Source organism: Pseudorasbora parva, chromosome 3, assembly GCF_024679245.1.
Source record: "Pseudorasbora parva isolate DD20220531a chromosome 3, ASM2467924v1, whole genome shotgun sequence".
NCBI lineage: Eukaryota > Metazoa > Chordata > Actinopteri > Cypriniformes > Gobionidae > Pseudorasbora > Pseudorasbora parva.
In genome coordinates this window covers 1,378,305-1,406,081 of record NC_090174.1, presented here as the reverse complement: position 1 = coordinate 1,406,081, position 27,777 = coordinate 1,378,305, and the positions used below count along the sequence as shown (strand labels likewise).

Sequence of the window (27,777 nt, the reverse complement as noted above, 5' to 3'; positions counted from 1 at the left end):
CTAAACAATAAATACAGCTAAGTTTAAAATAAGCATAATATTAAGTGTTTTTATATAATACAATCTTGTAGAAATAATCTAATAATGTAACAACAGAAATAAAAAATATTTTACACATTTTTTTACAAATTGGGTCTACAGGGAATAACAACTAAATCAATAAATCATTAAAATTAAAAATGAAGGAATACATAAACAGTACAGTACTATAGACAAATGTAACATTCAAGTAATATTTTACACACACACATATATATATATATATAATTTAATTTTTTTACACATATTGATTTATTTATTACCGTATAGCCTAAATTGTGTCTTTATACATATAAATGTATATTTTAAACTGATGGTCATATTTGCTCATGCATTATTAATAGCGCCTGTTCTGCGTGTGGCCAGCAGAGGGCGCTGTCCGCCGAGATGAACACGACATTTCCGCTTCAAAACACGCGTCATTTCCTGTACAAGTTCAACGCGGGCTCTTGCTAGTACGCAGAGAGTTTGAGATGAGCATAATAACTTCATTATTTCACTATTAATAACTTAACCTACCTTCATATTCGCGTGTTGTCTTCGTTGAGGATCCCGCGGGAAGCGTTGAGAAGATGGCGGACGACCCGGACTCTGTGCCAGAGAGAGAGATGAAGGTGAGAGCCGGCTGCTGTTATTATTATTATTACGAGGAAAATATAGCTTCTGGCATAGCTTATATATTTCATATTTATTATGTATAGTATCTATTATTCAGTTTGTGTGTGTGAATTAGTAAAGATAGTTTTATGTTTGAAATTCACCCTGCTTTAGGGACCGTCTGTAAAGTCACCACGAAGATGCAACACGAAGCACAATAATCCATTCAAATTAATGTTTACAGGGCCCACTTAAAGGTGCAGTGTGTAGTATTCATGAGCATAAATTGACAGAAATACAATATAATGCACATAACTATGTTTTCAGTGCTGTTACGTTTCTATCCACACACACCGCAGGTCCCTTACAGTGAAGCCGCCATTTTGTGCCGCCATGTTTCTACGGTAGCTCTAAAGGGACAAACTACTCTACAGAGCGCTAGCGTCTCTGCTGTCTCAAATGGTGACAGGTGTCCTGTGTGGGCCACCGTAGCTTCTCTGTGCTCCGAAAGGGAGGGAAGGGGGGGTGCAATTCACAACCTCACCACTAGATGCCGCTCAAACGTACACACTGCACCTTTAATTTTTTGGCCAATATCTCGCATAATTAGTCTCCATACCCTTAGAAAAAGAATCACTGTAATTCACCAAAAGTTTTTTTTAATGTACTGTATGTAGAGTAAGGGGGATATTGGCAAAATTTCACCTGTTGTAAGTCAGTCTGGTCACTATTAAGATAAATAAAAAAGTACAGTAAATATAAAAAAATACTTTAAGAGTAATTATTTCTGCAAATACTTGTTTACAGGACATGTATATGCTGGGTAAAAATACTTGTAAGTCAGTCTGAGAAATTTTAATGTAGGCTGCTACAAGTTTTGGATTATCTTTATTTATGTATACATTTTTTTGTGCTAAAAGTCATTTTAATTTATGCAAATTAGACATTTTAACGCAGTTGGGGAATTGACGTGGGCTGTCAAAATTAATAGTTTCTTTGAGGAATCGCGATGCAGATGAGGACGATTCGGTACATCGAGCCATCCCTAATATTAGGCCTGCGCGATATTGGAAAAAAATTACATTGCGATATTTTTTTCCCCAACGATATATATTGCGATATTGAGAGCCATCAATCCAGGCTAAAGTCAATAATTACCATTCCGTGATATTAATAATTTCACTAATAAGCAAGCTTTACTACAAGTGACAAAAAGAAATGTTGGAAAGTATGTGCAAACATGAAACTAAACCTCCAGTAGGTGGCAGCAGGTGACCGTCTTAATGAGTGAGTCACTGAGTCGTTCATTCAAACGATTCATTCGAACGCTGAATCGTTCAACGCTGAATCGTTCACACTTGCTAATGAGTGAGACGCGATACGGGTCTGCTGTGAACGATTTTAACTGCTGAAATAGAACAACAACACTAAATGTTGCATCTAAAATGTAAGTGACTAAGTGAATGTTAATTAGTTGTTTATGGAGCTGTCATATCAGTGTCATTTTCAGTCGTGATGGTCTTCAGGGAAACGCTCTAGTGTTGTGATTTCTCCTCGAGAGGCTGCACGAGCGTCAGCAGCGCGACCTTATCGTCAGTTCATTATATATTATCCACAATCGATCGCCACTTACACTAAATAAATGCACAATCATTCTTGCATTTTGGTGATTCGCTAGTTATTTTTTGTTTTAATCAGGCTCTTGTCTTGTCCGTCAGTCAAGTAAAATTCTCTTTCACTTGTCCCTTCAAAACACCCACATGTCCCGGACAAGCGTTAATGTCGAGCCCTGCTTTGTATTCGTCGTAAAGATCTTTGTGGTGCCGTTTTAAGTGATCAGACAAATTGGTGGTGTTTTCTTGTTTTGTGGCCACAAGACACTCTATGCAAAGTACCTCTTTTTGTTCAACATCCTCCTTTATGTAGCCGAAATAGTCCCAAAAAGATGATTTCTGGTACAAACCTTTTTTTTTTTCCTCTTCGGATCCTCTTCGTCGCGCATTTTAGCAGTGAATGTTTGGCCGTGAGCGGTGAGCAGCGGCACAGCGAACCAATCACTGTGCAGGCATGAGGAACGTGCCTGTCACTCCAGCAACAAACTGGTGTTTACTGTGTGCTTCCTTAATACACCATGGGCTACTACCATAGACCGTATAAAAATACTACTACCCTTCACAGCGTATGATTCGGCGATGTGACTATCGCACACGCGCACATCGCAATGTCGATGTTAAAACAGAATATCGTTCAGCCCTACCTAATACACCACCCTACTTTGGATGGCCATAGGGTCTGTTAAAAGCGCTATATAAATGCAGTCCAAAGTTGTATTATTGTTTAAATGTGCCACTCACATGCTCCTCTGATGCTCTTGCTCTCCAGGACTTCCAGTTCCGTCACATGAAGAAGATCCGAGTGTTCGAGTCGTCTCCAGATCTGCCCAAAGAGCGCTCCAGTCTTCTGTCCATCTCCAATAAATACGGCCTGACGTTTGCCGGCAGAGATCAGACGCTCAAAGTGTTCTGGACCAGAGACGTGATCGCAGCCGGGCGTCAGGAGGGAAACCCAAATGACATCGGTACCACAGAAACTAACGCTCTGTCCGAATTAATCGCTTCGCAAACAAGAACAAATGTAGGCAGGGCTTGATTGTTTTTGTGGGGAATTGATTGGATTGTGGTTTGCTACACATGAACCTGTCGTGATACCCAACATTTTTTGAGTATTCCTCTCTATGATTTCTGATCTGTGCGTTGTCCAGAATAATAATCCTCCACTGTGTGTTAATAGGCCAGAGGAGAACTGAGTCTGGTTTCTCTAAGGTTTATTTTTCTCCATCATGCCCTGATGGAGTTTCGGTTCCTTTGGTCGCCTTTGGCTTGGCTTGCTCAGTTGGGGACACTAACATTATGATTATTAAGTTATTCAACTAAATATACAAATAAAATTTATTAATTAGGTCATATTTAATTCTATAAACTATCCAAACCAAACTAGCCAAATAACATTTTGTTGCAATATTGTCCTGTTTAACACTGTGAAGATGCTTTGAAACATGAACATTTTAATGGCATGCATATCTGGTAACAATTTTGTACCCATATTGATGTTAAAGTCACCATGAAATCAAAATGGACAGTTCTTATTTTTACAGAATATTGCGGTATTTAATGATTTATCGGTGCACATTATTATTGTGTTAATAATCATGAGTCAGCATAACTTCATCTCTCCTCTGATGGCGAGGGCGGGGCCACCTGTCACTCACATGAGATCCACCAATAGCAAACCACCACCATCCAATCAATAGAAACAGAGCGACACGCCTCATAATCTGAAAGCCACGCCCACCGGAGGGGAAAACAAACCAACCGTCTCCATTGACTTTCTATTGCGGGAAGCGGCCTCCTTGTCATTTCAGACTTGGTTCAGACTTGGACTTGAATTCAGACATTCAGACAAGATGTACAGAAAACGAGCTAAAAAAACCAGAACCAAAAACGTTTGTTTTAATAAGATGTTGATCCAAAAAACAAACGTTTAAGGACAAAAAAGTGGATACAGGCACTTGAGACAGAGCGCGACGTGCTATATTACACTGAGAACTACGCCCACTGGAGGGGAAAGTAATCAGCGACAGGAAATATAATGACATTTGGATATTTGACAACATGTTTGCTGTACACGTAGACATACTGAGACATAACTTGAGTGTCAGGATCCTACAACTGACCCATTCTTCCTGCTAAAGCTTCACGTCTTATTGCCTGTGTCCACTTTTGTCTCCTTAAACGCTTGTTTTTTGGGGTCGACAGCTTAACTTAGTTATGTGTTTTTTAGCTTGTTTAACTTGTCACATATCAGCTTTTAGACATTGAGTTTCTTGTTATAAGTAAGAAAAGTCGAGGTGACCGCTTCACGCAATACAAAGTCAATGGAGAGCGTTGTATTGTTTTCCCCCTGGTGTGGGCGTGGCCTAAATACGGTCTGTCTCTATTCCCCACAGACACAATCAAGCCCCGCCTAAATTTGTTCTTGTTTGCGAACCGATTCATTTGGATATATGGCATTGTAAGGAAGATGAGCGTAACTTCCCTTTCATCCTGACTTTAATGCTCTGCTGTGTGTGTGTCTGTGTGTGTGCGTGGTCAGTCGAGTGCTCGATCGCTGCGGTGGTGACTGTTGGCGTGGCGATGCATCACATGGCTCTGAGCAGCGATGAGCTCACGCTGTCTGTGTGTGGTGTGGGCGACGCCGCTGATCTCACACTGGATTTCTACGACGTCCGCACTTTCCTCAACAAGGTCAGGAAACTTCACAATATTTCAACTGTTTTCTGCTCAAGAAGCTGGAATGAAACGTGGTGACTTGTGGCACTTTTGCTATTTTAAAGGAACTGTATGTAAGCAATGTATTTCAATGAATCATAAAATGGCCCTGATATGTCTCTAGACATTAAGAAATCATGTTAATTTCAAACACTTCTATCACTGACAGCAGTAGTCTGGCCAGGATATTGTCATTATAAAGTTGTTGTTGCAGCTCAACTGATGTTGATGATGTCATGATGTGTTTTGGCCTGAAGCTCCGCCCTCCACCTATCGACCAATCAGGAAATCAGTAGTGTTCCGGGTTGCCAGATATGCTCTAGTTAGCACAGCTGCAGATCTACAAAGTTCCTGCTGATCCTGCATCTGGCAACCTCACCTTAGGGGGAGGGGGATACACTGCTCTACAGTCATTTGAAAGTACCAGTACCAGTTTTGGCCACAATCTTACACACACTTCCTTTAACAGAAAATTGTGCACATAAACAGAAAAGGCCAAAGTCACACCTATGATCTTCTCCAGTCAAAAAATGACCAATAGGAAATGCTATAAATATGAAAATATATGGCAATTTTTTGAGGTACAATCTACAATCAGCCATCAACACGGACAGAAAAGGTGTTTTTATGAATTAAATTATTTAGACACGCTCTTTGAACATTAAATATGCATTAACCCTTAAAGACCTTGAACATTTTACGGGTGCCTGACGTGCCTCTACTTTTCTTTGATTTTCTCACTCATTCTAGCAGTTAGCATCAAGTGCTATATATCATTTTAAACAGGAGAACGTGACGTTTCCATCTAGCTCATTTGATGTTCCAATTTTACAGTTATTTATTCGGAGAATGGATTAAATTAATATAATTTCAAGAAAAATAGCAGCAAAATGTTGTATTTTTACTGTGAACTCAAACAGAACTTCATTAAATTTGGATTTTTTCCTTTAGAAAGTTAGACTTGGTTGTTTTACACTTCCAGATGAAATTTTGTCTACATGTAACAATCCCTCAGCAAGTTATAGCCATTTATTATACAATTTTCTAGGCCTTTCTAAGTTTGAGTGAAAGCAGGTTTATTTTATTTACTGACAACGTGTCCTAAAAAGTTCAAACAGTAAAGTGAATAGAAAGATTGTTATATAATAACAACACTGAAACAAAACATTTTTCTTCCGAGAAATATATTATAATTTGAACATGAAAAACAAATGCAAACAATACAACAAGTTGTGACAACAAGTCGTGCAATAAAATATACTGAGGCTATGTGGGAGGCTATTTTAACCTCTCCGCAAATAATCTTCTCAAACACAAATTGAGGAAAATATACTGAGTTAAAACAGTGTAAAACACAAACTACATACAAATAGAGAAATATACTGACTTTAGTGTGCTGTGCAATGTGAGAGAGCGCTCTGCATGCGTTTATTTCTGTTGATTTCATGCACGCAATTTCACACCCACTTTCACGTTAATTTGTCAAAGAAACGTGATTGGTGGTTCAAAAGACCAAACACGTTTATTGGTTGAGGGGGTGGGGGGGTTAGGGGGGTGGGACTAATGATAAAAAATAATTTCTGTTTGGCTCAGGGGACCATCCTTCAGTGGGTTTCCTTGATAAATCAATGCTGCATATTTTGATGACGCATCCACGCTGACTACAGAGCCTCTGAATGATCAATCGCGAGAAATATTATACCTATGGAAAGCGGAGATTCTCCTCTTTACAGTGCAGTTTACAGCATACACCTGATGATCACCCGGTGGTCACCTGATAATCACCTGAAGGGTCACCTGATAATCACCTGATGGTCACCTGATAATCACCTGATGGTCACCTGATAATCACCTGATGGTCACCTGATAATCACCTGATGGCCACCTGATAATGACCTGATGGTCACCTGATAATCACCTGATGGTCACCTGATAATCACCTGGTGGTCACCTGATAATCACCTGATAATCACCTGATAATGACCTGATGGTCACCTGATAATCACCTGATGGTCACCTGATAATCACCTGGTGGTCACCTGATAATCACCTGATAATCACCTGATAATGACCTGATAATGACCTGATGGTCACCTGATAATCACCTGATAATCACCTGCTGGTCACCTGATAATCACCTGATAATCATCTGGTGGTCATCTGATAATCATCTAGTGATCACCTGATAATGACCTGATGGTCACCTGATAATGACCTGATGGTCACCTGATAATCACATGATGGTCACCTGATAATCATCTGGTGGTCACCTGATAATCACCTGATGGTCACCTGATAATGACCTGATAATGACCTGATGGTCACCTGATAATCACCTGATAATCACCTGCTGGTCACCTGATAATCACCTGATAATCATCTGATAATCATCTAGTGATCACCTGATAATGACCTGATAATCACCTGGTGGGCACCTGATAATCACCTGATAATCATCTGGTGGTCACCTGATGGTCACCTCATAATCATCTGGTGGTCACCTGATGGGCACCTCATAACCACCTGATAATCATCTGGTGGTCACCTGATGGTCACCTCATAATCATCTGGTGGTCACCTGATGGTCACCTCATAACCACCTGATAATCATCTGGTGGTCACCTGATGGTCACCTGAATGTTTTCTGCACAGATGCGTCAGGAGAAGCGCCCCTTTACCTCCTTCAGACCTCCGTCTGCTCGAGGTGTGCTGGTCCAGGATCTGAAGTGGAGTCCAGTGGAGGCGTCTCGTCTGGCTGTGTGTCTGTCCGATGGCAGTATGATGGTTCTGGACCTGCAGGACTCCGTCAGTGTGGTGGCTCAGCTGCCGGCCACTGTGGGCATCACCTGCGGTCAGTGCGGGGCTGCTGAAGTTTGCCGGGTTGCTTGTGCATGTCACCGTGTCTCTGACCTGGTTCTCTCTCTCTCTCTCTCTCTCTCTCTCTCTCTCTCTCTCACACACACAGTTTGCTGGAGTCCCAAAGGGAAGCAGGTTTCTGCTGGAAAACAGGATGCCACAGTGGTTCAGTACACTCCTGTAAGTCTGTGCAGATCTTCACTGGTCATCTGCTGAGATGTAGTCCAGTGTGTGCAATGCCATGTGTTTGTGTCTCAGACCCTACAGGCCAAGAAGGTGATCCCGTGTCCCAGCTTCTACAGCCAGGATCACCCCGTCAAAGGTAAAGCGGCTTACACTGACTGTGATTGGTCAGGGGTTTCTGGACAGGATCTGACATCAGCGCTAATGAATGTCATGCTGTGCTGACCGTATTTACAAGATGAAGCTCAGACTGATGAATTATTCATTATAATGAAACTAGGGAGTAGTTGCAAGCGTGAGCAGCGCGTGAGCAGCACTTCAGCGTAACTACACCGTGACTGCAGCTGCAGACGCGCGAGAGTATTCACACTGGAGGCGTTGGTGCAGCGTCACAGCAGCGGCTCCTACAATGATAGAGCCTATACCTGTCTGAGCATTAAATACTAAACTAAAATAAATTATTATATTTTCTGGCTAGTTTACTTTACTTTTTATAATACTTTCACCCAAACTGAATAATTAAAACAAGTTTAAATGGGTAAATCTTCTACAGGTGATTTTTTTATTCTTCGTTTTCTTTAATGACATACTCCAGTTATTGTTAAAACACACCACATGTGCTTCTTGTTTGCATTTTGAGCGCTTTTGTGATATTATATTGATTTTGTCCATCAAAAGTGTGCTTTCGCTTTACACCGTGACTGCAGCTGCAGACCGAGAGCCTTTACCTGTCTGAGTATTAAATACTAAACTAAACGAAAGTTTGTTATATTGTCTGGCTAGTTTACTTTATTTTTTATAATCATAACCATACTTTCACCCAAACTGAATAATCAAAACAAGTTTAAATTGCTAAAATCTTCCTCAGATATTTTTATTCTTCGTTTTCTTTTCTGACATACTCCAGTTATTGTTCAAATACACTACACGTGCTTCCTGTGTGCATTTTAGGCACGTTTTATGTGAAATCACATTTATTTTGTCCTTTAAAAGTGTGCTTTCACTTTAATTGAGCGTCAGCAGCGCAGCAAAAATAGGCTCACCGCCGAAGCCCCCGCAATTTCGATAATATTTCTCATTATTTGTTCTTGTCCTAGTTTTATTTATTCCAATTTAAGGCCCTAACCCCAGCAAAAACATTCACGGGGAACTCATGGGCCGGATGGGCTGGGTTTGCCAGGGCCGAATTTTAGCCCCAGTCCATCCCTGGTGCTGTGCAATATCATTGCTGCAAAGTAATACTACATTATTAGGCAATTATCTCACAACATTTATAGCCTACAGAGGTCCGGATCCGTAATATATATATATATATTAGGGATGTCACAATTCTCAATATAATATTGAATCGTTCAGTGCAGCATTCACAGTTAATACGCGCTTGTGAATTGCACTTTTTTTTTTTCTTCCGGCTTTGCATTTAATTATTTATTTATATTTCTCTTAGTTTTAAATATTTCTCTCAGTTTATTTCGCCTCTGTTTGAGTGTGCCTGTGAGTCTATGCGCTGATATGAGCAAATATCCAATCATATGGACTAACGTTAAGGTGTGTTTAGCTGCGCTTTAAAGCCTTGCCGGTTAAACATTTCATTCGTGTTTTACATTCGCTGAGCACGCGCGCCTGTCAGACACACGATTACTGGACTAAGTCGTCTTACTGCGCTAATACTGTCAAATACACACAAGGTTAACACACATAAACAGTCGGTTATGTCTAAAGTTAAAGTAGAATCATGTCGCGTGTGTCTGTGTATGATATGTGAGCAGGTTGTGAACACTTGTCCTTAAAGGGACAGCTCACATCTAAAATTATGTAATTAAAACAACTAAAAACAGAGAAATCACTCACTGCTCTTGAATAAAGTATATACAGTAGCTGTCAATCAGTGTATACTGCATATTGAAGACTATGTAGTTGTTTAATTTTAGCATACATTTATTCATTCAAATTCATACTTAAATGCTACTGTAAATCTTTATATATATTTATTTTATATTATGCAATACACCCGGAATGTGTACGTGTATGTGTACGTTTAAAAAAAAAAGTAAAGTTAAGTTTAAGCAAGGGTTTTCATGTCCTTTAAGTAAAATAAAGAAAGAGTATTACAATTAAAAACATTTTCTCCTTAACCTCTTTCTGTTCCTGTCGAATAGAATAGCAAAAAAAACGAACCGAAAACCGAGGTGTGTATTGAACCATGGACTAACTGTATTGTTGCATCCTTATATATACACACACACACACACACACACACACACACACACACACACACACACACACACACACACACACACACAGCGATTGTATATCAATGTGACTAAAATAATGCTAATAATAATTGTTATTAATGTATTAGTAGTCCTATTATTACTGAACTACTATTGCTGGATACAATATTAATTAAAATAAGAGAAGTTAAAGAAGTAATATTTTACAGTAAAATTAAAAAAGTTAAGCATTTGAGAAGTATAATAATTATTAGAGTACTATAACTAATTTTCAAACATTAAATATACATATATTTTTAAATATTAAGTACTATTATTAAATACACATAAATGTATTATTTTATTTTATGTACATTTAAATGTATTAGTTAGTAATTACTATTGTAATATTTTACTGTTAAACAATTTTATAATATAATAGTTTTATAATAATTTGATTATGTATTTATAAAAATATAATAATAATAACAACTTAACAGTACAATTAGAGTATGAGAATTAATTTTCAAACATTAAACTTTCAATATTTTTTACACAGTACATTTATTATTATTATTAAGGTATTATTACTAAATAAAATATTTAATGTTTTAGTAAATAGTAATATTTTCCTTTAAAATATTGTATTATAATTTTAAAGTATTTTAAGAGAAAATTTAGGATTTTAAAGTTTTTTAAGAGAAATGTAGAATGAATAGCTTCAATAAATGTAGTAATATTTTTGACAGCACTATTATTATTGTTACTAAGCCACTATTATTAAACAACTTTATTTAATAATACATCATTATTACTATTGTAATTATTGTACTGTAATGCTTTTATAATGTCGATACATTATAATAATTGTAAAGTATTTAAGAAAAACATAATTTTATTACAGTACAATTACAATACTATCGCTAATTTCTTCATTTTTGAACATTAAACCATCAGTTTTTTTTGATGGCACATCAAATTTCAAAATCATTAATTTATTTATTAAATTAAATCTCAGTAAATAAATCAGTTCTTCAGCTCTATCCCATCATCCCCTGTGGTGGTGCGAGAGATGATAACAGTCAGTTTTACTGAAAAGCTTCCAGTGTTTGTTTGTAAAGTTAAAGCAAGAGCCAGAAAGTGCATGTTAATCCCCATCTCTCACACACACACACACACACGCACACCTCTACATGTTAATCCCCTCACACACACCTCTGTGTGTCCGCAGTGCTGGATGTGCAGTGGCTGAGCACGTATAACTTCGCAGTGGCTTACGCAGCGGCGGACGGATCTCTGGAGACGCCGCCGGAGCTGGTGGTGGTTTCGCTGCCTGTGAGTTACTCTCGCAAAACACACACCGTACAACACCTTCCAGACATGCTTAAAGAGTCCATAACACACACACACACACACACACAGTTTCTGCCAGTCTCGTGTGTCTTTAGAGTCCTTCATATCTCACAAGAGTCTTTAGTTTATCATATTTATAAAAGACAGATACACTGAACCGATTCTTTCTGAAAACAGCCGAGTCTGTGGGGGCGGCGCTAAACACACTTTTGCACACACGCACGCACACTCTCACACACACACTCGCATGCTCACTCACGCTCACACACTCCCTCACACACTTGCTTTCACACACACACTCTCTCTCACACACACGCACTTACACGCACTCTCACACGCACTCATGCACACGCGCGCACTCAAACACAAACTCTCTTACACACATACTCGCACGCGCACACTCTCTCACGCACGCACACACACACAATATGTTGGTGTTGTTCACATTACATCCACTTATGTGCCGATTGTCTACAGAACACACATTTGCTGTAGTTCACTCTCCGCCTACGGTTTCCACTCATGACCACACACACTCGCACGCTTACACACACACACATGCACACACACTCACACGCATGCTTACACGCACTCACACGCGCACGCACTCTCTCACACACGCACTCACATGCACACACACTCGCACACTTCCACAAACGCACTCACACACACACACACACACACACGTGCACTCTCACACACACACACTTACACTCACTCGCACGCTCACACACGCACTCTTACTCACTCACTCACACACACTCACTCACTCACTCACACACACACACTTACACTCACTCGCACTCTTACTCACTCACTCACTCACACACTCACACACACACACTTACGCTCGCACGCTCACTTACACTCACTCGCACGCTCACTCACTCACTCACTCACTCACACATACACGCTAAATGGGGTCTAATGCTTTTTTATTGTGTGTGTGTGTGTGTGTGTGTGTGTGTGTGTGTGTGTGTGTGTGTGTCAGAAAAAGGACGAGAAGAGAGGTGAGCGCTATCTGAACTTCAACGACCTGGTGTACGGCACCTGCACCGAGCGACAGCATCACTACTACCTGTGCCATATCGAGGACTGGTGAGGCCGAGTCACACACTGCTTTTCTTACTCAGTATTTTTGTCTTGTTTAGTCAAAATATATCTACAAATTCTTACATCAAGAAACATTTACTAGACAAGCAAAAGTAATTGTCTTGTTTTGGGGAAAAATAACTCAAAATGAAGAGAGTTTTTGCTTAAAATAAGATAAATAATCTGCCAATGGGGTGAGAAAAATAATCTTAATTCAAACAGAAAACAAGATTATTTTTCTCACCCCATTGGCAGATTATTTATCTTATTTTAAGCACAAACTCTCTTCATTTTTGAGTTATTTTTTTTGCTTGTCTAGTAAATACTTCTTGTTTAAAGATTTTTTAGATGTTTGGACTAGAAGACAAAAATACTAAGTAAGAAATGCATTTTTTGCAGTGCATGACTCAAATGTTTGGCCACATCACTGGAATTGATCAATCTAATGAAACTGCTTCCTCCTGCGCAGGGATCTGGTGTTAGCCGCATCGGCCGCTGCCATTGAGGTCAGCATCATCGCTAAACAAGAGGACAAGGTAAACGGGTATAAAACTACCGCCATAAACACACCTGACATAAAATATTCACACTATAGCCTATTAAGGCGAGACACTACAGGTGAATAGGGAACAAGATATCACTATGAAACTTGTCCAGTTTATTACTGGCATAAACATAAGAATCCCAGCGATACTAAACTCACTTAATTTTGATATTTTTCCCCAGAAAACAAGAAAAAAGTCATTTGACTTATTTAGTAAATGCATCTTATTTCAAGAATTAAGAAAGTTTTTTTTTTTTCTCGTTTCCAGTCCAAATATGTAATTTTACTTTTCTAGTAAAAGCATCTTGATTTAAGAATATTTACATATTTGGACACGAGAAAAAAAAAACTTTATTAATTCTTAAAATAAGATGCATTTACTAAATAAGTCAAATGACTTTTTTCTTGTTTTCTGGGAAAAAATATCAAAATTGAGTTATTGCTTAAAACAAGCTAAATCATCTGCCAATGGGGTGAGAAAAATAATCTTATTTCAGATCATTTTGCCTGTTTTAAGCAAAAACTCACTTCATTTTGATTTGATTTTCAATAAAACAAAACAAAAATATCTCATGTCGTTTTACTTATATAGTAAATGCATCTTGATTTAAGAATTGTTAGATATTTAGACTGGAAACAAGACTAAATTACTAAATAAGAAGAGCAATGTACTATCACGGGTCAGAAGTGTTTAAAGTCATGTGACGTGTGCAGGTGAACTGGGAGCTGTGGTTGCTGGAAGACGCCAGTCGGGCGGAGCTTCCTGTCACTGAGAACAGCGAGGACACACTTCCTGTGGGCGTGGCCATCGATTACACCAGCCAGGAGGACATACAGCTGTGTAAGAGCTACTTGCATGACGTTTCCTGTATGTGCAGTCCAAAATGCACATTAAACACTAGGGATGTGATATATGATATATCGCGATAAATCGATATAAAAATGTGTGCCGATATGTATCGTTGATGAAAACGATATGATTTGCGATATTTAGTTGTTTTATCCAAGGCTCAATTTAATGTAGTTTACCTACACTGCAAAAAATGCTTTCTTACTCAGTATTTTTGTCTTGTTTCTAGTCCAAATATCTAAAAATTCTTAAAACAAGAAGTAATTACTAGACAAGCAAAAGTAATTGTCTTGTTTTGGGGAAAATAACTCCAAATGAAGAGAGTTTTTGCTTAAAATAAGATAAATAATCTGCCAATGGGGTGAGAAAAATAATCTTAATTCAAACAGAAAACAAGATTATTTTACTCACCCCATTGGCAGATTATTTGTCTTATTTTAAGCAAAAAGTTATTTTTTCCCAAAACAAGACAAATTTGTGCTTGTCTAGTAAATGTTTCTTAATGTAAGAATCTTTATATATTTTGACTAGAAACAAAACAAAAATACTGAGTAAGAAAAGCATTTTTTGCAGTGTATTTATAAGGTATAACTCACCCAAACACACACTTACAAATGTACCACAAATGTAAAATCTGTCATTATGAACTCGCCATCATGTCGTTTTTTCATTTAGCTTCCTAACAGAAATGAGGATATTCAGGATGATTGGGACACTTTTCCCAAGTCATCTCAGTGGCAAAATGTGTCCCACTTACCCTGAAATCACCCTATGTATCGCTCAAATTGAGTGTAGGGGTGTAACGATATATCACGATATAAAAATGTGCCGATATGTATTGTTGATGGAAACGATGTGATTCGCAATGACTCCGCTTGCTGTAGTCGGCCTATTTATTAGGTATAATTCACACAAACATACAATTTACAAATGTTTCTCAGTCATCATGAACTCACCATCATGTTGTTTTTCGTTTAACTTCCAAACACAAATGAAGATATTCTTTATGAAACCTGAGGGATTTCTGTCCCTCCATCTAATGTCCTTTATTCCTCTAAAACTTAAAAGATCTAAAACAAAAGTCATAAAGGCATCGTAAAAATAACAAATGGAGTATCTTATCGAATCCAAGTCTTCTGTAGAGACACGAGCGATGGCGCATGATGAACAGATTTCCTCATTCTGTAGTAAACACAGACGCTTGGATGATTGAGAAACAACACGAGAGAGTAAATACAGAATTAAAGCTAAAGATGAGCTGAACATGTACAGTTTGAGACTAGCGGTCATTCTGACGAGCTTTCCTGCGATTAGAGCTGTGTCGGATTACATTGATCATCTGAAGCGCACACACACTCCTCAAACTCAAAGCGCAAACACCGGAACACGTTTAGTTTTAGTAGTGTGATTTATCCAAAGCATTTAGATGGTTTAATCTTATATGTATAGTGCATTAATAGCGGGAGAGGCGGAGATGTGAGCACCGAGAGAGATAATGCCTGACGGGGAAAAAATTAAAGTTAATGGTTTGTGGCATGATTACATTAAATTACTATAAATAATGTTGAATATAATGTATAATGCTGCAATGGGGGAATATTTGTGGGTCCTAATAATAATAATACACAAATAAAACACTTTGTTGGCTTAAAATATTGGGATACAAATCGTATCATGAGTTCAGTATCGTGATATATCGTATTTTCCGGACTATAAGTCGCACCCGTCAAAAAATGCGTCATGACGAGGAAATAAACGTATATAAGTCGCACTGGACTATAAGTCGCATTATACTGGAATATAACGCCATCTTCACAGTGCAAGCGTTGGCAGGGCAGAAGCAGTGCGGAGAGCGGGAGCGTGCTCGCTATTAATTCACACCGTCTGTGATTCACACACGGGCAGCGTTTGTCTCGTGCGGCTGTGTGTTGTTCAAGCACCATCTGTGGACTCGTTCCTCCAGCGCTGGCCATCTTGCGTTCAGTCTGCGATTAGCTTTCTTTGTTTTCTTCATTACAGTTAAACTAACCTTTTCGGCAGTCGATTACCGATTTTGGCTGCATATTTTACTACCCGCAGTTTGTAATTTTGCTGAATAGGATTTTCTTTATGGGGGGCATTTTGTTTGTGTTCAGTCTTTCTCAGTTGTTATCCTTAAGTTAACATTTCAGTTAACAGTTTTTTTTTTCAGTTTTCAGTTGTTTTCTTCAGGGGTAGCTACACGAGCAACAAAGAGCGCCCTCTCGCGGCTGTAGACGTAGCTAAATGTTTATTCTTGTCAGTCAGTATGAATTAAATTTGATATATAAGTCGTACCCAGGGCCGGCCATGACCAATTTGCTGCCCTAGGCAAGATTGTACTTGGTGCCCCTTGTATCAAGGTTTTTATATGTTGGTTGTGTTTTTATAATTAAAAAAATAATAATAACACACACACACACACACACACACACACGCACACGTCTGGTTCACTATCTTTTTTAGGAGGACTCTCCATAGACGTAATGGTTTTTATACCGTGCGAACCGTATTTTCTATCCCCCTACACTTCCCCTGCCCCTAAACCTACCAATCACACACACACACACACACACACACACACACACACACTGCCCCTAAACCTACCCATCACAGGAAACATTCTGCATTTTTACTTTCTCAAAAAACGTATCCTGTATGATTTATAAGCATTTTAAAAAGTGGGGACTGCTGGCTGGTTCCCACAATGTAATATAAACAAGGACACACACACACACACACAAAAAAAAAGTGTGTTTACGTATATCCTCCACTAAACTATGCATGCTCATGTTTTCACCATGTATTCAACTTTTTAAGAATTTTTTACATTTATTGTGCATTTTATTTTTTAGCTATTTTAGATAAACCTGTGTATAAATATCATTACTAATTTCAGAAAATACATTTTACAAACGCCATATATGCCCTTACAATTGCACAGTAAAAACATTAGGCTATTAAAAATATATATATATATGTTTATAAACAATTGACATTATTTTTTACAGATTCTGATCACCCAGAACAGCTGCTTACATAAAGTTTAAGATAGAAATCACTCATTAGCAAACATTCATATTTAGATAATGCATTTAGATAAATTTGATTTGTTTAAGGTTTTTTTTTGGTAATATTTCTAATTAATATTAATATAAAGTAGCAGTAATAAAACTGGAAAAATCACTCATTTTGGCGCCCCTATGGATGAGGGGCGCCCCTAGCATTTGCCTATTCCGCCTATGCCACGGGCCGGCCCTGGTCGTACCTGACTATAAGTCGCAGGACCAGCCAAACTATAAAAAAAGTGTGACTTATAGTCCGGAAGATACGGTTTGTCGAACCGTGACACGAGTGTATCGTTACACCCCTAATAAATGCGCATGGTTTGTTTTCTGCCGTCCTCAGCTGATGAGAAGAGGTTGCCGCCCGCGCCCACGCTGATGCTGCTTTCTACAGATGGAGTTCTGTGTCCTTTCTCTTTACTGAACCTCAATCCAGGGGCGAAGCAGCTGAGCGTCGCTGCCATCCCGCTGCCGGAAAACGGAGAGAGAGCGCCGGCCGCCAGTAAGACCACCATTTCGTTCTTTTGATTTCTGTCTAAAGTATATCAGGCCTTAAAGGGTTACTTCAGCGATACAAATTGTGAATTTGCTGCAATGATGTTCAATGATGAAGTTTCAAATTTCAATATTTTATTCAGAATACAACATAGATGACATATCAAATGTTTAAACTGAGAAAATGTATCATTTTAAGGAAAGATACGTTTAATTTAAATTTCATGGCATCAACACATCTCAAAAAAGTTGGGACAAGGCCATGTTGGTGTGTCATCCCCTCTTCTTTTTATATCAGTCTGCAAACGTCTGCGTACTGAGGAGTCAAGTTGCTCAAGTTTAGGAATAGGAATGTTGTCCCATTCTTGTCTAATACAGGCTTCTAGTTGCTCAACTGTCTTAGGTCTTCTTTATCGCATCTTCCTCTTTATGATGCGCCAAATGTTTTCTATGGGTGAAGGATCTGGACTTCTGGCTGGCCATTTCAGTGCCGGATCCTTCTTCTACACAGCCATGATGTTGTAATTGATGCAGTGTGCGCTCTGGCATTGTCATGTTGGAAAATGCAAGGTCTTCCCTGAAAGAGACGCCGTCTGGATGGGAGCATATGTATACATATACAGTTTTGTTCAAAATAATAGCAGTACAATGTGACTAACCAGAATAATCAAGGTTTTTCGTATATTTTTTTATTGCTACGTGGCAAACAAGTTACCAGTAGGTTCAGTAGATTCTCAGAAAACAAATGAGACCCAGCATTCATGATATGCACGCTCTTAAGGCTGTGCAATTGGGCAATTAGTTGAATTAGTTGAAAGGGGTGTGTTCAAAAAAATAGCAGTGTGGCATTCAATCACTGAGGTCATCAATTTTGTGAAGAAACAAGTGTGAATCAGGTGGCCCCTATTTAAGGATGAAGCCAACACTTGTTGAACATGCATTTGAAAGCTGAGGAAAATGGGTCGTTCAAGACATTGTTCAGAAGAACAGCGTACTTTGATTAAAAAGTTGATTAGAGAGGGGAAAACCTATAAAGAGGTGCAAAAAATGATAGGCTGTTCAGCTAAAATGATCTCCAATGCCTTAAAATGGAGAGCAAAACCAGAGAGACGTGGAAGAAAACGGAAGACAACCATCAAAATGGATAGAAGAATAACCAGAATGGCAAAGGCTCAGCCAATGATCACCTCCAGGATGATCAAAGACAGTCTGGAGTTACCTGTAAGTACTGTGACAGTTAGAAGACGTCTGTGTGAAGCTAATCTATTTTCAAGAATCCCCCGCAAAGTCCCTCTGTTAAAAAAAAGGCATGTGCAGAAGAGGTTACAATTTGCCAAAGAACACATCAACTGGCCTAAAGAGAAATGGAGGAACATTTTGTGGACTGATGAGAGTAAAATTGTTCTTTTTGGGTCCAAGGGCCACAGGCAGTTTGTGAGACGACCCCCAAACTCTGAATTCAAGCCACAGTACACAGTGAAGACAGTGAAGCATGGAGGTGCAAGCATCATGATATGGGCATGTTTCTCCTACTATGGTGTTGGGCCTATTTATCGCATACCAGGGATCATGGATCAGTTTGCATATGTTAAAATACTTGAAGAGGTCATGTTGCCCTATGCTGAAGAGGACATGCCCTTGAAACGGTTGTTTCAACAAGACAATGACCCAAAACACACTAGTAAACGGGCAAAGTCTTGGTTCCAAACCAACAAAATTAATGTTATGGAGTGGCCAGCCCAATCTCCAGACCTTAATCCAATTGAGAACTTGTGGGGTGATATCAAAAATGCTGTTTCTGAAGCAAAACCAAGAAATGTGAATGAATTGTGGAATGTTGTTAAAGAATCATGGAGTGGAATAACAGCTGAGAGGTGCCACAAGTTGGTTGACTCCATGCCACACAGATGTCAAGCAGTTTTAAAAAACTGTGGTCATACAACTAAATATTAGTTTAGTGATTCACAGGATTGCTAAATCCCAGAAAAAAAAAAATGTTTGTACAAAATAGTTTTGAGTTTGTACAGTCAAAGGTAGACACTGCTATTTTTTTGAACACACCCCTTTCAACTAATTGCCCAATTGCACAGCCTTAAGAGCGTGCATATCATGAATGCTGGGTCTCGTTTGTTTTCTGACAATCTACTGAACCTACTGGTAACTTGTTTGCCACGTAGCAATAAAAAATATACTAAAAACCTTGATTATTCTGGTTAGTCACATTATACTGCTATTATTTTGAACAATACTATATATCACTCACATTATATTGAACAGACACATTCAGTTTTTAATTGTAGTGTCTGTTCTCTAACTGAACTGATTGTCTCAGTCTGGAAGGCACCAAACTCAAAAATAATTTCACATTTCTCTACTACATTAATGACCCAGTTTAAATGCAAAGCTTAATGTTAAATCACTGAAGTAACCATTTAATTGTGCTTTGAATCAAACCTACCTTAATTCAGGTGTAGCACTTTAAATCTAATATACATTGTAACACATTTTGTTTCAGAGTCGTCCTCCTCTGTTGCTCCCGTCTCTGCAGCGTCCTCCATCTTCCCATCTTTCTCCACATCTTCTGGCATAGCCCCGCCTCCAGCCACATTATCCTTCTCAGCCCCGCCCCCTGCCACATCCTTCACAGCCCCGCCTCCAGCCACATTATCCTTCACAGCTCCGCCCCCTGCCACAGCCTTCACAGCCCCGCCTCCAGCCACATTATCCTTCACAGCTCCGCCCCCTGCCACATCCTTCACAGCCCCGCCTCCAGCCACATTATCCTTCACAGCTCCGCCCCCTGGCACATTATCCTTTACAGCCCCGCCTCCAGCCACATTATCCTTCACAGCCCCACCTACAACAACATTATCCTTCACAGCTCCGCCTCCAGCGACATTATCCTTCACAGCCCCGCCCCCAGCTGCCTCGACAGCCCCGCCCACCTATGCAGCCTCGACAGCCCCACCCACTTATGCTGCCTCCACAGGTTTCTCTTTCCCTTCTCTGGGCTCTGGCTCCGCCCCCTCTGGCTTTTCGCTCGGCCCGACCGCAGCTGGTTTCTCCTTTAGTGCTCCCAAACCTCCATCCTCCGACGCTTCTTCCTTCTCCTTCACTCCCTCCACACTGAAGGAGGCCATTGGGGCTCCAGCATCCATTCCTTCTCAGCATCTTCCCGCCGTATCGCCCATAATTAGCGGCCCTAAAGCCCCAGCGGAGCCAGCCACGCCTGCCATCAGGATGAACCTCACTGACAGGTCTGATCTCAAGATCACATTTCTGGCACAATCCTGATTAGGGATGGGTATCGTTAAAGGGTTAGTTCACACAAAAATGTAAATTGTGTGATTAATTCCTCCTGTGGTTGGCCAGCTGTCAGACCTCCGCTCATCTTCACACACAGATGAAGATATTAGTGTTGAAATCCGATGGCTCAGAAAGGCCTTCATTGACACCAATGTCATTTCCTCTCTCAAGACCCATAAAGGCACTAAAGACGTCGTTACAAAGCCCATCTCACTACAGCGGCTCTACAATCATTTACGAAGAGATGAGAAGAGTTTTTGTGCGCAAAAAAAAACAACTTAATAACTTATATAGTGACGGTCGATTTCAAAACAAAGATTCGAATCGTTGTGAATCGATTCATAATTTGGATCGCAAAAGTCATGTGATTTCAGCAGTTTGACACGCGAATTATGAATCGATTCACTGACTCATAACGGTTTGAATATTTGTTTTGAAATCGGCCCATCACTATATAAGTCGTTATTTAGTGTTTTTGCGCACTAACTCTATTCTGGCCTCTTCATAAATGATTGTAGAGCCGCTGTAGTGAGATGGGCTTTGTAACGACGTCTTTAGTGCCTTTATGGGTCTTGAGAGAGGAAATGACATTGGTGTCAATGAAGGCCTTTCTGAGCCATCGGATTTCAACACTAATATCTTCATCTGTGTGTGAAGATGAGCGGCGGTCTGACGGCTGGCCAACCACAGGAGGAATTAATGACAGAGTTTACACTTCTGGCTGAACTAACCCTTTAAGGCTTTATAATAAAGGTTTTTATTTAGCTTCAAAGCTTATCGATACTGCGATCTTTCATAATTTAGCACCGGGGCTCATTTAATACCGGGTTTCAGTACCCATCCCTAATCCTGGATGATCAAATGAGCATGTGACGTGTGTTCGGCAGGTTTTCAGGAGTGGACGCTATGCCTGCGGTTGCACCTGCTGCCCAGCCGTTCGCTTTGACCTCCACACCCAAACCCACACCTGTGGAGGGCAGCGTTCACAAACCAGCCACTCCTGCAGGTACACACTCACCTCACATCTTCAGAGGCATTCACTTGTCCAAGTAAAACATGAATTTTTTTTAGTGCTGGGCAACGATTAAAATGTTTAATCGTGATTAATCGCATGCTTTTCTGTGATTAATCGTGATGCAGCCATAGTGATTGTGAGGGATCTGAGGCATGGTCCTTTCGTGGTGCGATTGATTTTTCTCTTCAGCTTAGTGTTAATAAAAAGACCCGGTCCACTGATGACAAATGGAATTGTTAAATGCATTCCCACTTTATATAAGGTGACCTTAACTACTACAGGGAGTGCAGAATTATTAGGCAAATGAGTATTTTGACCACATCATCCTCGTTATGCATGTTGTCTTACTCCAAGCTGTATAGGCTGGAAAGCCTACTACCAATTAAGCATATTAGGTGATGTGCATCTCTGTAATGAGAAGGGGTGTGGTCTAATGACATCACACCCTATATCAGGTGTGCATAATTATTAGGCAACTTCCTTTCCTTTGGCAAAATGGGTCAAAAGAAGGACTTGACAGGCTCAGAAAAGCCAAAAATAGTGAGATATATTGCAGAGGGATGCAGCAGTCTTAAAATAGCCAAGCTTCTGAAGCGTGATCATCGAACAATCAAGCGTTTCATTCAAAAGAGTCAACAGGGTCGCAAGAAGCGTGTGGAAAAACCAAGGCGCAAAATAACTGCCCGTGAACTGAGAAAAGTCAAGCGTGCAGCTGCCAAGATGCCACTTGCCACCAGTTTGGCCATATTTCAGAGCTGCAACATCACTGGAGTGCCCAAAAGCACAAGGTGTGCAATACTCAGAGACATGGCCAAGGTAAGAAAGGCAGAAAGTCGACCACCACTGAACAAGACACACAAGCTGAAACGTCAAGACTGGGCCAAGAAACATCTCAAGACTGATTTTTCTAAGGTTTTATGGACTGATGAAATGAGAGTGAGTCTTGATGGGCCAGATGGATGGGCCCGTGGCTGGATTGGTAAAGGGCAGAGAGCTCCAGTCCGACTCAGACGCCAGCAAGGTGGAGGTGGAGTACTGGTTTGGGCTGGTATCATCAAAGATGAGCTTGTGGGGCCTTTTCGGGTTGAGGATGGAGTCAAGCTCAACTCCCAGTCCTACTGCCAGTTTCTGGAAGACACCTTCTTCAAGCAGTGGTACAGGAAGAAGTCTGCATCCTTCAAGAACAACATGATTTTCATGCAGGACAATGCTCCATCACACGCGTCCAAGTACTCCACAGCGTGGCTGGCAAGAAAGGGTATAAAATAGGGCTGGGATAAACGATTATTTTTTAAACGATTAATCTAGCGATTATTTTTTCGATGCATCGATTAATCTACCGATTAATTTTTCCTGTCCGATTCGGTTACGATTCTATTCGATTACCGATTATCTCCCCATTAATTGCCTAATAGCAATTTATACATGTTGATTTAATTATCTGAATGAAAAAAACTAATTCCTTAACATTGCAATATATGTTTATTGCTCTTAAAATTCCAAAGTAAAAGACTATACAAGAACAATGCATTCAATAAAATCATAACAAAATACACACACACACACACACACACCCTATTTTGAAGTTACGGCACTCTGCCTTTGTATTGTCTGCAAAAAATGTGGAGTCATGCCAAGGCAAAAGGCAGTAACTTCCATATTATCAATATTTGGTTGCTGATCACCTTTTACAAAATCATTATAGTAACACCTGTATAAAATGTAATGATCATGGCATTTATTTTGGATGATTTACAATTAATTATAGCCATCTTCTTATTACCATCATGTGCTTTGGCTGCATTCTGATGCCATTATTAAGGACACAATACGTCTTGTAAAGAGTATCTTCATTGGTGTGCAGCAAAACGTACAGGTTGATAGGTGACACTGAATTATATGAACAAGATAAGATTATTTCTAATGAGTAAACATTTGCATATATAATGCAAAGATATAAAAAATAGAACAAATAACAAATCATGTAAAAATGCATGTGATTGTAATAAGATAAATAGCAAATAGTGCCGCTGGTTAATCAAGGGTTAAGTTTGGCTATCACACTCTAATGACAGCGCTGACTGGATCGGATTGCCCATTCATAGGCTAAACAGAGAAATTATTTATTGCAATATGTTTTTAATGTTTTTATCTAGTAAAAAATTGATACAATAGGCTACATAGCTTAATTACTTTTACATCTTTGAATGAAAATCGCCTATAGCCTAAAAGGACAACTTTTAGATTGATGTGAACGACAAGTAGGAATAATTCTCAGAATGCTTGTGGATTAAACATCCCCGATGACGTTCATTGCCATGGATTTTATCGGGTTTACAAGAAAAGCAAGGATATATGGATATAATTGCGAACTGTTACTACTGATTGTATGCGTGAGCTCACGATGTCACGGCATTCGAGTGCACACACTCGTGCAGTGGGCAGCCCCAAACTGCCTGACAGCGCGCTGAGTGAATATTCTGCATTATGAAAACATGTAGGCTATGACAGTACACAGGCTACACCGTCACTTAAACGCGGCAGACTTTAATAGACAGTAAAACAAAGGCGGGACACCATAACTGGATGTCGGTACCGTAACTTAATTTAAACATCTGTCTTCCTGTGTGCAGAAATTTGTTTATGTAGCCGTGACAACAAAACAGGGGTGGTAAGTAATCAAGTAAAAATACTTTGATACTTTACTTAAGTATTTTTTTCGGGGATCTGTACTTTACTTGAGTATATTTTATTTGCATCTACTTTTACTCTTACTTCACTACAATATTAAAGGCAAAGTTTACTTTTTACTCCAATACATTTCCCCACGCCCGCTCCAAGTATTAAGTATTTATTACACTTGATTTCCAAACCGGTCTGGTCGGTCATGGATGATCCAGTCGGGTATAGACTTGGAAAAGCTGACAAGTCAGGTTTGCCACACTAACGTTAGCTCAGGGTTTCCCCACCTTTTTTATTTTGCGGCACACAATTTACTGTGAAAACATCAGTAACATTTTACAATACAGGTGCACTATTATAATTCATGCCTAACTAATGCACAGATAATCATGAGTTAATGTATTACTAATGAAGAACTAAACCATTTATTAATGATTACTGCATCAGCAACTAATGAACATTCTCTATGATTAATAGATTAAGTAACATATGAACTGCTATTAATTAAATATGACATCAATAATTCCCTAATAACATATTACATTAACTAATAAGGTAAATTCATGTATTCAAAGCCATGCATTCCGACTCTCAGTTGTCTGTTTAATTAATCATTAATCATAACAATTGGCAAAATTATAGTATGACTTTACTTGAGCCCCTTTCACACTGCGATTCCGGCAAATACACGGATAATGTGACCCGGCATTTGTTCCCGGGCCGCTAGATTTGGTCCATTCACACTGCCAGCGAAATACCGTAATATGTGCGCTTTCACACACAACGCTTAACGGTCCCGGGTCGAGTTGACGCGTGACATCCTGATGTGACGTATAACGGCGAGCGATCTCCGCTTCAACGCGGATAGTAAGGAGCTCCGTGGTCTCGTCTTGTGTCCAGTTTGCGCACATTTCTGCTTGTTTAATTTTAGTTTCTTTTGTAGACGAACACTCTCTGCGTTTAAAACACCGACGAGCTCTTCTGGCACTGCAGGGTTGTATTATTGAAAAAACAAGCTCTAGGAGTCGCACGATAACTACGTACACGTTGCGGCATTAGTTTCGGCTTTTGTTCACACAGCGCTCGTCCCGGGTCGAATACCGCAATATTACTAGGTCCCCGACCAGGGTCGAATTCGGTAATCAATCCCGGGACGTGGTTGCTTTTACACAGAAGGCAACCCGGCAATGCTCCGGGAATATTGCGGGTCCGACGTGCAGTGTGAAAGGGGCTTTGTTGAGGCACATGACTATTAACTAATTGTTACGTAATATGTCATTGTGGTTATGGCTTTTGAATTAATTTTGAATTAGTTAATAGTATCTTGCTCCTCATCTGTTTTATGGAGCTAATGTTATGGAATGTTATGGTTTTAAGTTTAACTCCTATACTGCGTTAAGTTGCTTCATTGTCTCCTATTAATTGCAAATCTAACAAATTCTTAATTGCAGTATCTAATCTTATAATTTGTTCAATTAAAGCATTGCATATCAGTCCCAAAAGATTTTATCTGCTGAATTATTGATATTTACAGTTAATTTGAATATTTACTTTTTACTTTCGGTACTTGAGTACGTTTTAAATCTGATACTTTTGTACTTTTACTCAAGTGATGTTTGAATGGAGGACTTTCTACTTTTACTGGAGTATTTTTTTATTTAGGCATAAATACTTTCACTTGAGTATAACTTTTGAGTACTTTTACCACCTCTGCAACAAAACGCGTGCATGCGCACCTGTGTATAAGAGCGCTTGCTCCGTGCGCGCCGCGCGCCAACCCGCAAGCCTTGCACTTCTGAAAGTCTGAGGAGCCACTCGTGTTGCTACCATAGATATACATAATAAATAATATACTTAATTACATAATATACTTTATTATGTATATCTATGGTTGCTACTACTCTCCGGCGCCACCATCTTTATTTTGGGTCTGACGAATCGACGCGCATATTTTGCGTCGACGTATTTTTTGCGTCGACGTCATCGATGACATCGACGCGTTGTCCCAGCCCTAGTATAAAAGAAGAAAATCTAATGATATGGCCTCCTTGTTCACCTGATCTGAACCCCATTGAGAACCTGTGGTCCATCATCAAATGTGCGATTTACAAGGAGGGAAAACAGTACACCTCTCTGAACAGTGTCTGGGAGGCTGTGGTTGCTGCTGCACGCAATGTTGATGGTGAACAGATCAAAACACTGACAGAATCCACGGATGGCAGGCTTTTGAGTGTCCTTGCAAAGAAAGGTGGCTATATTGGTCACTGATTTGTTTTTGTTTGGTTTTTGAATGTCAGAAATGTATATTTGTGAATGTTGAGATGTTATATTGGTTTCACTGGTAAAAATAAATCATTGAAATGAGTATAAATTAGTTTTTTGTTAAGTTGCCTAATAATTATGCACAGTAATAGTCCCCTGCACACACAGATATCCCCCTAAAATAGCTAAAACTAAAACTTCCAAAAATATTCAGCTTTGATATTAATGAGTTTTTTGTGTTCATTGAGAACATGGTTGTTGTTCAATAATAAAATTAATCCTCAAAAATACAACTTGCCTAATAATTCTGCACTCCCTGTATGTTTTTACTAGTGCTGGGCAACGATTAAAATGTTTAATCGCGATTAATCACATGCTTTTCTGTGATTAATCGCAGTATGCACAAAATTCAATAATGAATACAAAAGTGCTGCTAAATGAACAAAAGTGCAATAACAAATGGTTTGCAAACACCTTAAACAAATAAGCTTTTTACAGCAGTTAAAAGTAACAGTTACAATATTTCTTGTAAATATCAACTTAAACATTAATTAAATCAAAATAAATTAAACTGGTGGTCTACATATATTGATTGTGTAGTAATATTCTCATCAGTGTTCTGTCAGCTTTTACATTGGCCGACTTAAATCTGCATATTTGTGATATTCACCCCAGGGCGTTATTTAATTTTGATAAAGGCCATTTTTTAAATCTTATTAAACGTATGCATCATCTTTCATGTTAAATTCTTACATTTGATTAAGAAATTCAGTTATAATAGTAAAGACACTATAGGCTGTTACCAATCTAATTAAATAATTAAAACTGCAAAAAATACAGCTGCAATAAGATTGATGTTCTCAATAAAACATGCAATCA

The 27,777-nt window shown here is 39.3% G+C and overlaps 1 protein-coding gene across 1 annotated transcript in view; it reads left to right on the top strand.

Annotated features, from left to right (window-relative positions):
- The first annotated feature begins 454 nt into the window (after nt 1-454).
- The window catches only part of nup214 (nucleoporin 214), a 153,016-nt gene continuing 125,693 nt past the window's right edge, over nt 455-27,777 (top strand). Inside the window, exons 1-13 of the mRNA XM_067437547.1 lie at nt 455-653; nt 3,019-3,214; nt 4,789-4,940; nt 7,617-7,815; nt 7,930-8,000; nt 8,079-8,142; nt 11,448-11,551; nt 12,561-12,667; nt 13,131-13,197; nt 13,920-14,046; nt 17,482-17,640; nt 20,149-20,890; nt 21,827-21,945. Coding sequence (XP_067293648.1) covers nt 612-653; nt 3,019-3,214; nt 4,789-4,940; nt 7,617-7,815; nt 7,930-8,000; nt 8,079-8,142; nt 11,448-11,551; nt 12,561-12,667; nt 13,131-13,197; nt 13,920-14,046; nt 17,482-17,640; nt 20,149-20,890; nt 21,827-21,945 — 2,149 coding nt within the window. The 5' untranslated portion in view covers nt 455-611. The remainder of the gene's footprint in view (nt 654-3,018; nt 3,215-4,788; nt 4,941-7,616; nt 7,816-7,929; nt 8,001-8,078; nt 8,143-11,447; nt 11,552-12,560; nt 12,668-13,130; nt 13,198-13,919; nt 14,047-17,481; nt 17,641-20,148; nt 20,891-21,826; nt 21,946-27,777) is intronic.